General features: G+C 38.5%; 1 protein-coding gene across 2 annotated transcripts in view; it reads left to right on the top strand.

The window, feature by feature from the left end:
- Window positions 1–8,796, top strand: part of snx27b (sorting nexin 27b) — a 34,382-nt gene extending 25,586 nt beyond the window's left edge. Inside the window, exons 9-13 of one of the 2 annotated variants that reach the window (XM_058394304.1) lie at window positions 1,355–1,504; window positions 2,143–2,271; window positions 2,364–2,423; window positions 2,504–2,566; window positions 5,037–8,796. In XM_058394304.1, the coding sequence (XP_058250287.1) occupies window positions 1,355–1,504; window positions 2,143–2,271; window positions 2,364–2,423; window positions 2,504–2,566; window positions 5,037–5,081 (447 nt within the window). In that variant the 3' untranslated portion in view covers window positions 5,082–8,796. The remainder of the gene's footprint in view (window positions 1–1,354; window positions 1,505–2,142; window positions 2,272–2,363; window positions 2,424–2,503; window positions 2,567–5,036) is intronic. The other variant, XM_058394295.1, reaches the window with a different exon arrangement.
- The last annotated feature ends 5,383 nt before the right edge of the window (window positions 8,797–14,179 follow it).

Raw genomic sequence — 14,179 nt, 5'->3', positions numbered from 1 at the left:
TTTTTCTTTTATTGTTGTTAAACACACAGGCACATGCACACACACACACACACACACACACACACGTCGTCTCCAAAAATCATGATGTTACACTTAAAATAACAACATTCAGTTAATTAAAGTACAGAGCAGGAAGTGTTTTGTCTGTGTCAATTTTTATACCATACTGATCTACAATTAAACACATAAGTCAGCATGTTTTCACTCTATCTGTAAACAGTTTATTTTGCTCGACGTGACTGCAGCCAAATCATGTTTCTAAATCCGAACACTTCTGTTAATAGCTTGGAGTCGTCTCCTCCACCGACAGATGCTCATACGCTGTGGTCTCTGTGGTAATATTCCGCGTCTGCTCCTCTGCCTGCTAGGATTTGCTTGTTAGCACTGCTTGCACCTCAGCGTTTTATATTACAGTTTCACAGACGTAACTTGAAACAGATCCACTCCATTCGACTCACTGTGATTCGATTAGGTGTCTCATATATTTTGGGCAACATTTTACCCAAATCTCAGTACTCCACGATTTATGCGCTAAGACTCAAGGTAGGGTCCTTTTTTCACAGCACAAGATATTTGAAGGCATTATCTTGTGCTTCTTTTTTCGACAAAGACAATCCCATTGTACTGCATTACAGATTAAAAGACCCATGAAATTTTTAAAAAGACGGTAGGCATAGGTTTCCTAGCTAGCTTGCTCTTTGGTATAAGCACTAACACTATTTTTCTTTTAAACAATCAACTAACTTGAGAAGCAAGTGAGGGATTGAAAGTGAATAAATATCACAAAAATGTATTAATTTGGCCTTAAGAAATGATCAAAATCCCACTGTCCAGTGTAGCCAAGAGAAGATCTTTGTGTGTCTCTTCCTCGTGTCGTCTCATGTATTGTTTTCTTGCTCATTAGGGATCTGACCAGAGTTTTTACAAAGCTGAATTGTGGCTATATCTTCTGTTATTAAGAACACCCTACAAATAAAACTGTAATTGTTGTATAAACAGCTGTGATATAGGATCAGATTACAAGGAATACCAAATTCCTTCTTAAAGTAAATAACTATTTTACTATAGTTTATTTTTACTAAGGGAAATGTGATGTTTTTTGCCTCACACCTACAGGATTCCGGAGGTGGGGTTCAATTCCCACCTCCACCCTGTGTGCTGAGAGTCTGTATGTTCGTCCTGTGCTTCGGGGGTTTACTCTTGTATAAGACATGCCTTGTAGGCTGAGTAGCTTTTCTACATTGTCCATAGTGTGTGTGAGTGAGTGTGTGTATATGATCACACAAATTTGGATATTATCATGGCGGTGAAGAGAAATCTCTCAATCTCTCTCTCTCTCTCACCCTGTATGTAGTACCTGAGTATGGTGAGGTCATGTGAAGGCTACAACGAGATCATCTTTCCTCACTGTGCTTGTGACTCACGCCGCAAGGGCCACGTTATCACAGCCATCAGCATCCGACACTTCAAACTGCATGCCTGCACTGAAGAGGGCACTCTAGAGGTGAGGGAGAGCAAGTACAACCAGAATGTCAATCAAATATTAATAAAAAGATTCTTAACGTTTTATAGAAAATTGTTAATAGCAAATTGTTAATTTGCATGAATATTCATCAATATTAATTTAAAGGATTAATTTCCTAAACATATCATATAAATCATATCAAATAAATTATGAATGAACTAAATTATTAAATAAATTATGAATAAATGATGTATTTATTTATTTTTAAAATAAAAAATGTAATATAAAAAACTGTAAAGTTGATTTAAAAAAGAGAATATATATATATATATATATATATATATATATATATATATATATATATATATATATATATATATATATATATATATATGAGAGAGAGAGAGTATTATGAATTAAAATTAAGTAGCATAAAAAGTATATACACTCACTGCTTAGTTTAATTTTAAAAAAGTATTTAGACAGTTAATAAATCTGATAAACCTGATTTACAGGCTTTCTACTGGACATTGCAAATATAGCATGTCACAAGAAAAACAAGTAAACTGGAAAAAAGTGTCAAATTAAATAAAAAGGTATACGCCCTTAAAACACAAACGCGTAGAAAATGTATGAACGTATTTTTTTTCCCCTTTTCTCGTCTCACCCGCACCCAGAATCAGGTGATAGCGTTCGAGTGGGGTGAGATGCAGCGGTGGGACACTGACGAGGAGGGGATGGCTTTCTGCTTCGAGTATGCAAGAGGCGAAAAGAAGCCACGCTGGGTCAAAATCTTCACTCCATATGTGAGTGTTACACAATCTGTCGCTTCTCTCACACACCCACCAACCTGTGTGTGTGGTGTCTTTTTAGTGTTAACAGCTTCTCTCCTCCTCAGTTCAACTACATGCATGAATGCTTCGAGCGGGTCTTCTGCGAGCTGAAATGGCGGAAAGAGGTACGTTGCGGCTCTTTCCAGAGCATTACTGTTTGCACTGATGTAGAGTTGCACGTTAATAAGCAGTGCTGTGTTTTCAGGTTGAAGAGGAAGCGACGGACAAAGACAATAAGAACTGTAGTAAAGATGGTATGTGTAGTAAGGTAAGGCTCAGCCTGCCTTTTCATTTCTTATCGCACTTTTCTCCTGAGCTGTGTATTCTTATGTATATTCCTTCATCACGACACTACAGTGTGAAAGCTTCATGGTTTGGTTGCCTGGAAGCTTTCCACCTGGAAGTAGTGGGAGCTCAGAAATTTGAAATTAGAAATAATTAGAAATGATCAACTTACTATTTTAACAATCAGAAAACAGAGCTTCCTCAACCGCCAGCAAGTCTAGTCTTTCTTTTGACTAATTTATTTATTTATTTTTAAGTTATTAAGATTCTAGACACCTGACCATCAGACCAATATGAGATTGTTCCCTAAAAGTTAGAAGCATACAGTTGCTCAGAATGGCTTTGTATGGCATCACAGCTACACATGGAGAACATAACCGTATCAACACGTCATCTTTTATATTATTTTTTAATATTTCGGTGCTGTTATGTGTAGTAAGGCATCTCAGTACTACTACACTTCTGTGCCGCATGATATTCCCCGGCCACACGTGTCGTGGGAAATAATGATCAGCTAAAAACACATGCGCAGGTTACTTTTACTTCCTGAGCAAGTGCAGACAGGTCCAGTACAAGCGACCTCACTCCACCTCCTACAGGCATCTCTGGTTTAGTACTGTGCTGCGCTGCCAAAGTCCACATGACAATTTCCACCTTACCAAATTTCATGTGAATCATGCACTGTTTCAGTCTAAACCGCCAGGGTGAAAATCCCCTAAAAGGCCCAAACCTGTTCCAGCATGACAATACTTTTGTTCACAGTGCCAGCACCATGAAAACCAAGCCCTCAAGTACCCTGACCTCAACACTCAACACCTTTGGGGTGAACTGGAACTCCTCTGACTGCACACCTGATCTCACTAATGCTCTTGTGGCTCAATGAACAAATCTCCCAGTCCACACCCCAAGATCTGGTGGAAAGCCATGATAAGAGTAGAGGATATATATAATATAAGAATATCAGTTCATCTGCAGGTTCTAATGATGGTTCTGTTCCACCTAGTGACAGAGGCAGTACATTTCAATGAGAATTATTTCAACACAGAATGATCGATTATCTCATTAAAAGATTAAAAAAAAAAAAAAAAAACTAAACTTGACGTTCACTTATATTACTTACTTAATATTACATTTTATATTTTATGATTGAGGGAAAGATGTACATGGTTTCTTCATATTTACAGGCGTTCTACAGTCTGATATTTTGATTTTTGCCATTTGCCTGTCCTTCCTTCCTTCCATCCATGCATCCATCCATCCATCCATGTGTTTTTGCATCCATTCATCTATCCATCCATCCGTCCATGTGTCTGTGCGTCCATCCATCCATCCATGTGTCTGTGCGTCCATCCATCCATCCATCCATCCATCCATCCATGTGTCTGTGCGTCCATCCATCCATCCATCCATCTAGGATTAGGGTTAGGGTTATCTGTCCAGATAAAGTGAATAGAAATTGATTAGATTTTGGATTTGATCCTAGCAGGCTCAAGGTCACCACAAGGTCATAAGTCTGAAATAGCTTACTTCACATTGGAAATCGATTGTAAGCGTAGTTCTGGAATACAAATTAGTAACAAGAAGGACCTTTTTGGGTTTTTTGGGTTGGTAGTGGAGGAACCCTGTGTACAACACTGGCATCAAGTTCGACTTGTTATTCTTTTCTGTTTGTTAAATGTATTTGGAAACCAGGCAACTATGATCAAAAGGGTAATAGCTTTGGCAAGAAAGCCACCTAAACGTATGCTCTGACCATCCACATAAAAGTGTACATATTCACTATTCATTAATAGCATTCGTTTTAAAACCAGAGGTAATGAAAGTGAAAGTGTTTATAGCAGCAAGGGCAGCACAAATATACTAAAATGTCTGCAGGAACATTAAAGTATTGTGTGTGCGTGTGAGAGAGAGAGAGAGAGAGAGAGAGAGTGTGTAAGAGTGTGTGTGTGTGTTTTTGACGCGTGTTGTGATTGCCATGTGATGCTAATCACTCATTTGATGCTTAGGATTGGTATTTGATTAATGCTGCCCTTTAACTCTACATTGTTATCGAATCAGATGTCATGCATTTTCCACTATAGTCTGCTGATTTATTTTATATGCTGTTATTATTTGTATAAGCTTATTATTTTAACTGACAAATTTTCCTCTTTTCATACAGAGTCAAGCCGCTTGACTAGAATCGTTTTTTTTTCTCTTCATGTTAAGTGCATCATTTGCTAAAATCTCTCTAATGTAGGCTGATCGCTGTAATGTGCTTTCCTGCTGATTGTTTGTCATTTTTTATCAAGTGGGCTTCTGGTATGCTTGTACGCCGCCGCAAATGAGGTTAAATGAGGTCAAACTCTGATATAAAGCAGGTTCCTGGGGTTCTCTCAGCGCGCAGTTAGCATCACTCCTACTGGGAATCATGCTGTTATTGAAAATGGCCTTATACTTGTTTTCTGTTGCAGAATATCTTCCAGCTGTTGAGGCACAGAAGGGATGGAGGCACCTGAGACAGGAGATTGTCACTCCCTGAACACAAAACCAGACACACACATACACACACACAAATCAGTGCAGACTCAAAACATGAAGATAATAAGTCCCAGCCAATGCAGTCTGACCACTAACACACACACACTCACACTCACTCAGAGGACAACAAGAACTAAAGAACCCATCTCCAAACTCACAATACAATAGAAATAAGCAAACTAAAAACGAGAATCAAGACTTTTTCACACTTCATCCATCCCATCTGATCGTCGTCGGGACTCATTTCAGTCGTTCAGTTGGAGGACATTTCTGAGGTGAATCTTTGAAGAAGAAACTGACCAGGCTTTTCGTTAACACTCCAGCTAACTGGCTTTATACTTCATAAGGACACTACCAACAGGACGCCCTGTAAAACAGACACTCCCGGCTGCGCTGGCTCTTAACATTAATCTCCACACTGTGAACGGTCCTGGGGACTCGTGCATGCGACGGACGGAGGACAGACGTGCACTTTTGGTCAGGTTTGCCGGCAAGATTTTAACGAAAGCAAAGGAGCAAGAAAGACCGAGTTAGAGGAGTGCACTTACAGCCAGGAAGCCACAGTGCTAGATCTTCATCCTGACACTAACACACACACACACACAGATACGTGCATTCTGTGACGGGAAGCCAGATGATCCTTCAAAATGTAACAGCACAAAAGATTTGTGGGAGAGGGGAGGGGAGGGAACACCACGGTCACATTATTCATATGTGTAAATATCTTGAATCTTCACCTTCCACCTGGACAAGCAGAGCAGATAAGCAAGAACTACGGTTTGAGCTGAAATTTGGGAAAGCAGACAAAATAGCCTTACATGCCTAAATGATGCTTCCTAGTTTACTTCTAACAAATTGATATATACATATATAAAATATTTTTATTTTTCCCCTCTATATTTCCCCCACCCTGTTTAACTTTCTATTTTCTTCCCCATCTTTCTTTATTTTTTTATTTATTTTTAAAAAAAATTTTAAATACTCAAGCTTGTCCTTCAGCCTCTGCTGTGAAGGTATTTTTTTCGAAAGGGGAGAAAACAGTTAACAGTATTATGAAACCATTGACTCAAAAACCCGACAGTAAAATAAAATAAAAAAAATACTTTTAATGAAGCTATGAATGAAATTTATGAAACATGCCCTTAGGCAGGTCAGCAAGATGGATTTAATGTGAGCCTGAACTTAGAACAGTTTTTTTTTTTTTGAACCTAGTCTTTTTCTCTCTTTTTTTTTTTTTAAGGCATACGTAGCTGGAAGTCTAGAAAATCTATGTTAAGATTGAAAACGACCAGCGAGTATTAAGATGTGCAAACGCAGACCATGCAGCACTGCTTCACCGGGAAGATCGGTCCTGAGTCGACTTGACAGCATTTACAGTTTTTTTAATATTCGTAGAGTTAAAGCCTAGACATGTTTCTGTTTCTTTTCCTGGTGTCTGTATGACTGTTAGACTGTAAGTAATTTATTAATCATCCCAGAAAAACTTGTTCTATGTCTTAATGGTTAGCTAATAGGTTGTAATTTTTTAACACATGTCAGGGTCTGAGGGTATACACACAGAGCAAACTGTTCCTGTCTGACTCTTGCAGTAAGAAGAGCTAAAGATGACGTTTGTGTTTCTTAAATAAATAAATAGATAAATAAATAAATGTAAACAGATTAATTTAAATAAATAAATAAATTTAAATACATAAATACATTTAAATACATAAATACATTTAAATAAATAAATCAACAGCATCTAACTTTTATTAGAGAGATTGCAGGCAGTTGATTTTAAAAATATTTGTTTGTCATAATAGTTGTACTGTGCACTATTCTCCCCCAACACACAAACACAAGGATAATGGCAATTGTTATGAGCCGGTACACAATCTAGTTCAAGACTTGGTGAAAGAAATAGCTGACTATCTGCTGTTATTATTAGAAGCTGTTAAAATAATATATCTGTCAACTCATATTGCAGCTTTAATATTTCATGGCTATGTATAGTGTGTGTGTTTGTGTGTGTTATGCATAAGGTATGTTTTTTTTTTTTTATTTTGTGTTTAACATTCAGTAGCCTGTGTGTGTTTGTGACATGTCATTTATTTGTTTCTTTTAAACACTAGAAATCCCATGAAACCTGACTGTTTGTTCACACTAGACTTAAGCTGAATGATCTATTCACAAACCAGAGATTCCTAGCAGAGTGTTTCTGCTACATTTCAGTTCATTAAGAGGAGGGCTTGTTTTTGCTCTTTTTTGTTTTTAAGGTAAAGCATGCAGGTCTGTTTTATGGTTTGTGATTCTGTCGCTTCTACCCGTTGCTGCCATTCTGGTTTGCGCAGGCGCATAAAAGCTTGAAAAGTTTTTGCACTTCTAGTATTGTACGTGTGGTTGTGTGATGATGAGTGAGATGACATTTCAGTGCTGCGTTTTTCTTTTTTGTTGCCCCACCACCACCTGCTTTTTGAGGTATCGATTGTGCATGTAACCTTGCTGAATGGTATTTTTTCCCCTTTTAAATGTCACATTTGGAGTATGTCGGCCATGTTTGTCTCCTAATGCTTTATTTAAATGCCATGCATTACAGATGCAGTCTCTCTCTCTCTCTCTGTTTCTCTATGCTCCTAGAGATCTGCCATTATCCAGAGTTCAGTTCTAAATCCTGCTTAACCTTTGTGTTTTACTAATATTCATTAATACTTACAGATGGGTGACGAATGAAAAATCGACATTATGTGTCATTGATACCTCTGTGGGCTTCCAGAACCGCTTAAATTATGTCTTGGCACAGACATTCCACACACAGACGAGCACCATATTTCAAAACGTATTCCGTATCGCTCCGAAATCTCCCATAGACGATGAATAGAGTTGTCGACTGCAAAGGCCATAGCAATATGATTTACATCATATATACCTTCATACTCCTCAAACTGCTGACATGGTTGGAGTCATCCTAAGAGACTCCTCCCAACAGGATGGGTCAGCGTAAGATAAAGACGACCACTCTGAAGAATTTTGTATTTATTTGCAAAAAGCTTTATCTCTAAGGGAGCAACCGAGCACAAACAAACCATGCCAGCAAAATAAATAAATGCCCCACAGTTTCTCTTTTCATATGTCACCCATCTGTAAACTGTTCAGTAATCTGTAAACATCCTGAGGACCACAAGGCTGCTAAATCCCTTGTCTGAATGCAGCAGTTACAAAGGCCACTGTATATATCAGAGTTGTCTGAAATGTATGAAGCAGAACACCCCAAGGGCCACAAAACAAATCTTTTTTTTCTTTTTTTTTACTTTTCAAATTTCCTCCACCTTTTGTTCACCCATGTTTCTTGCATTTGCTCTGTTTGCCCTGGATGGATCACCTCATTAATTTATTGTAATAAGGTATCAAACAGGAATCCTCTGCTTACAGTATTTTCAGTAGCATAAGTTTTTTTTGTTTTGTTTTGTTTTTCCAAAAAGGTGCATAGATAATAGTCACAAAGCCACCTGTAATGACGAGGGGAATGGAAGCAAATCACGTGGAGCCACTTTCGGCAAAAAAAAAAAGAAGAAGAAGAAGAATCGAAATGGATCATGTTTGAAAAATGAGCCGATGAAATGAAATAACCTGAAAATGTTTGTTGCAACTTGGTCATATAGCATTATAAATAAATTGTAACATATTCTTTTAAATAAATAAATTTAATGAGAAAAACGTGTGGCGTCGGCTTTCTTTGGCTTGCAGATTGAGAGTTGTGATGCAAGAAGGAAGATTAGAGGAAACTGTCCAGTACAATTCATGATCTCGGCCTTGTTATTACAGGGATGGATGGAAATATAACATGATCATACACCATGTTTTAGGCATGGCGTGAGTGTGTGTATGAAAAGAGGAGGCAGAAACAGCTCTTATCGTGTATCACAGCAGGAATTAAATGTAAGAAAAGAGGCGTCAACTCAGACACACAAAAAAAGCAGCAATGTTGTTGCGACCAGCCTTATAAATAGTGAAGGGGATTAGTTACAGTAGTATTGCTTTCTTCAGGTCACATGTCACTGACCCTAACCTCGAGAACTGTATCAGGCTGTTAACAATTAACGAACAAATAGGACTTGAAACCTAAGAGTAGTTAATCACAAGAGTAGATAATCAGAATAATACTTGTGTCAATACATTGTGATGAATTTTCAGGTTTGGGGTGCTGCGTTTGTGTTGAAAGATTTGCCTCTCTTGTACCATGTGGTATGGGTATTTGTGCCAGGTTTGGGTTAGGAGGAAAGATCTGACCAGATTTTCATGAAATGCACACAAATGTCTGTTTTCCCAAACATTGCAAAGGCATTCTTTTGCTGACTCGCTGGCGTCATTAGAGCGCGTCGGACGATCTGTCGCACAAACATGACGCGCCTCTGCTGTCCTGTCCTGTCGTGTAGTGTACTCGCTTCCAGCTTGTTCGCAGTTTGAGGTCGGTAAGTGCGCTAAAGGCTTTTCAATGCTTTTGCTTGATTTGCGGGTTCATGTCATGTCGCGTTAGTTATGGTGCGTGACGAGTGAAAGCGAGTAAAATGAGGACTTCAGGAATGGGGGAAAAAAGAGGGAAAAAAAACAGAAGGATGCTGCAGTGGTGCGCTAGAGGCTAAACGGGACGCAGAGCAAAAAAAAAAAAAAGAAAAACGTGCTTAGTAGCAGGCTGCACATCGGTCAGCATGATGACATTAGTACCAGACATTTGATTTGTAGCTGTAAATCGCAGGTGATGTATGTTTAATGATTGCAGGTCGGAAACTGTGCATAAGGTAGGCGTGCTTTTTTTTTTTTATTTATTTTGTTTTATATAAATCACGGTAAATCTAGACGCATGTCAAATCGGGTGGAGGCAGCTTTTAGACACTTTACGGTAAGCAGTGCTGAAGGATCAAAACAAAGAGAAAGCCAGCCTCCAACACATCCTTATTATAAAGTGTGTGTGTGTGTGTTATTACATTAATATTTATTTTGAAATATTTAAATAAATATGCTGGACTATATGCTGAGGATCAAGATGATTTCATTTTTACTGTAGAATTTTTCAAGAGGTTTATATTCAAAGTGATCAGTTTTGCCTGGAGAAGTTTAATCCACTGTAAAATGGTCATTTCATATTTCAGACCAGTGTCAGCGTGTGTAGGACTGTCCACACTTAATACAATTTGGTTGCAGTGATTTGATTTGCATGTGAGACGTGGTGCTGTTGACCTTGTATCTGGACAGCCGTGAAGCTGAACATCACAGCAGTCAAAGAGCTCAGTATTACTGTGTGAGTGTGAGTGTCCTAGGGCCGGGGTCTGACCTTCTTACTCACTTCTCAAATAGACGTGTCAATTAAATCAAATAACAGTCAAAAATACAGATGTACGGAAACAAATGAGGCAAAAGGCATCTTGGCTGTGTATGCTTGGATTGCATCGTGTCAAATAAAATAGATAAAAAAATACAGACAGTGAAGTTTCAATTTTCAGGGGATTCTACTCGGCACTTTCCTAATCACATGTCATGCTGGTGACATAAGACAGTAACCGCTTGTTTTGGTATAATTTAGAGAAACGATGTTGTTGTTGAAGAAACGATCTAGGCTGTTCTGGGGAGACATATGCCAAGCTAACTTGAATGTGTACTTGGATAACTCTCACTCAAATAAGCTCTTGGCAGACTAGATGTGTATAATCAGACAGTGTGCTAAGCAGGCATATCAGTGATAGGAATGTCATTGGCTTAGTGGTGAAGGTGTTGGATCATTGATCAGAAGGTTGTGAGTTCAAATCCCAGGTCCACCAAGCTTGGTCCCCTGAGTAAAGCCCTTATCTCTCAATTGCTCAGTTGTAAAAAAAAAAAAAAAAAAAAAAAAAAAGAGAGAGAGATCAATTGTAAGTCACTCTGGATAAGGGCGTCTGCCACAAATGCCAGAAATGTAAATGTCAGAATCGTGGTACATGAACTGCAGCATGGAGTGAAGTGAAGCATCCTAAAGCAAATGAAGCTTTCACTGTGTATGAAAGGGAGGTTTTACTGTGCTTTCTGCACCCTATGTTATATCTTATATTACTCATACTTGGTAGGTGGAAGTATGCTGTGTGGGAAGTACAATATGGTGAACACTGCTCTGCTTATACAGTGCAGTGTGGTAAGATGCGTCAATATATTTTGTTATTATTATAATATATAGTATAATAGTATGCTGTTTACACTATGTAGTGTTTAAGTATGCTTTAGTCAGCATCATGTTATCTATACTGCATCGTAGAGTAGTTTGCTTCAGTAAACTCCATATTGTTAATACTATGAAGTGTTGTAGTATAGTATGTTAGTTCAGCAAACTCCATACAGTTTATACTCTGTAATGATGTATGACACTTTAAGCTTCTATGTGTCTATGCCTATCTACACCGATCAGCCATAAAATTATGACCACCTGCCTAATATCGTGTTGGTCCCCTTTTTGCTGCCAAAACAGCCCTGACCTGTCGAGGCATGGACTCCACTAGATCCCTGAAGTTGTGCTGTGGTATCTGGCACCAAGATACTTCAAGTCCTGTAAATTGAGAGGTGGTGCCTCCATGCGCCAACTTACAGGACTAAAGGATACTTTTGATAGATACTGACCACTGCAGACCGGGAACACTCCACAAGAGCTGCATGTTTGGAGATGCTCTGATCCAGTCGTCTAGCCATCACCATTTGTCAAACTCGCTCAAATCCTTACACTCACCCATTTTTCCTGCTTCTAACACATCAACTTTCAGGACAAAATGTTCACCTGCTGCCTAATATATCCCACCCACTAACAGGTGCCATGATGAGGAGATCATCAGTGTTATTCACTTCACCTGTCAGTGCTCATAATGTTATGGCTGATCAGTGAATGCGTTTTAGTAGTAAACTCCATACTATTTATACTATGTCGTGTTGAAGTATGTAGTGTGCTTCAGTAAGCTCCTTACTATTTATACTCTGTGTTATTGAAGTAAGCTTTAGTAAACTCCATGTTAAATATACTATGTAGTGCAGTAGTATAGTGTGGGCCTTAGGATGTCAATTCCGTAAACTTAGTACAGTACTGTTTATTCTGTGCAGTGTTATAACATACTGTATAGTATGGAACTACAGTACAGTTTATACTGTGTCATGTTGCAGTGTAGTATGCTTCGTTAAGCTTCATGCTATCCATGCTGCAACATACAGTAGTATGCTTTAATAAACTCTATGCTATTTTTACTATGTAGTGTGCATCCTGTTTATACTCTGTAGTGTAGTGTTGAAGTATGTAGTGTGCTTCAATAAACTTCATACTATTTATATTCTGTTGTGTCGGAGTATGCTTCAGTAAACTCTGTTCTCTGCGTACTATCTGAGCTTGTAGTGTGATTCAGTAAACTCCATGCTGTTTATACTAGGCACTTTGCTTCAGTATAATTCAACTTATTTATACTACATAGTGCTGTATAGGATGTAACGTCATTAAACTCCATATAGTTTATACTCTGTAGTGTTGTAGTGTACCTCTTTAAGCTTCTAGCTGTCTATGCTACAGCATACAGTTGTATGCTTCAGTGAACTCCATACTATTCATACTATGTAGTGTGTTTCAAATAAACTCCATATTGTTTATACTATGTAGTGTTGTATGTAGTGTGTTTCAAATAAACTCCATATTGTTTATACTATGTAGTGTTGTATGTAGTGTGCTTCAATAAACTCCATATTGTTTATACTATGTAGTGTTGTAGTATGTAGTGTGCTTCAATAAACTCCATATCGTTTATACTATGTAGTGTTGTAGTACGCTTCAGTAAAATCCATGCTATTTATACTATGTAGTGTTGTTTTGCTGGGGTTTTTTTTCTCTTTCCAACTCCACTCCACTTCCACCTAGTTCAGGGCTGTTCATTAGCTGATGAGCTAGGAGCAGGGAAAGCCGCAAAATATGCAGGAGCAGGACTTGAGAAACACTAGCTTCAGTAAACCTGGCATTGTCCAGACTGTTAAGGAGCCATAAGTGAGTGAGTTAACACCGTTTCTGGCATCAGAAAAGCATCACTTCCCCCCACCATGTCCCTCATAGTGGCCGTGTCTTCATCTTTTATGCATTCGAGAGAGTCGCAGGTGGCAGAGTTTTGTTTCAGGCAGGCGGCTCGCGATACCAAAGATGCTTTATTAGACGGATTTTGGTGACACTTGTAGAGACGTGAAATATGACTCCAACCAGACGGCACAAAAATCCAGCATGAAATTAAATAGATTGCGGCCTAAAGTATTTATAAACTGTACTACCACGTCTTATGATCCACAAGGAGGAGAACTGTGGGGCACAATTGTAACACTCTTGCTATCTCTAAAAGCATGCACGCAACTGTGTTGTCGTTACATCCGTCCACATGTGCATCACTTTGCGCTTGTCTGGGGGAAAAAATGGGCGCATTTGTCCACTCTTGCTGAAGATCAACCTGAGAAAACACAGTTTGTTCCAGGTAAGTCTGAAATGGGAAGTTTTTTGTTTTTTTTTCCACCCCTGACATTTTGAAAAACTGTGCATGAAATCTGTGCGAATGTGTACACTTTGTACACTAACTGCTGTCATAGATTTCAGGGCACATGCATGTTACTTGTCTTTGCCAGATTGTGAGAAAGCGTAGGTGCAACCTGTAGCAGTGTTGTAACACCTGTTACAGTCTAGCGAAAGGTGGAGAGCGGATAGACGCACCCACTAACTTGCATGGCTCTTAAGGATGAATTGCAGGCTGTGTAAATCTCATAAAGGCGTTGTCCTTTATTTTATTATTTTTTATTAAGTCAGAAATGACAGACATATATAAGGTCTTTGATACATGTTTAAATGGATGATTGTGAGTGTGTGTTTCTTCGCAGGCGCACAATGAACATCCAACGATTTATTGCAATTGCTTAATAATTTCCAAGCCATAATCAAAGCTACATTTATTTATTTATTTATTTATTTTTAAATGCGTAGCTCCTTTAGATTACAGTAAAAGCATACAGTGCTCGCTGACGATCTGGCTAAACTTGATAAACGAAGCGGATGTACACATGACGTTATGTGAGA

The sequence above is a fragment of the Hemibagrus wyckioides genome, linkage group LG01, assembly GCF_019097595.1.
Source record: "Hemibagrus wyckioides isolate EC202008001 linkage group LG01, SWU_Hwy_1.0, whole genome shotgun sequence".
Taxonomy (NCBI): domain Eukaryota; kingdom Metazoa; phylum Chordata; class Actinopteri; order Siluriformes; family Bagridae; genus Hemibagrus; species Hemibagrus wyckioides.
This window is presented reverse-complemented; position numbering and strand designations above follow the sequence as displayed.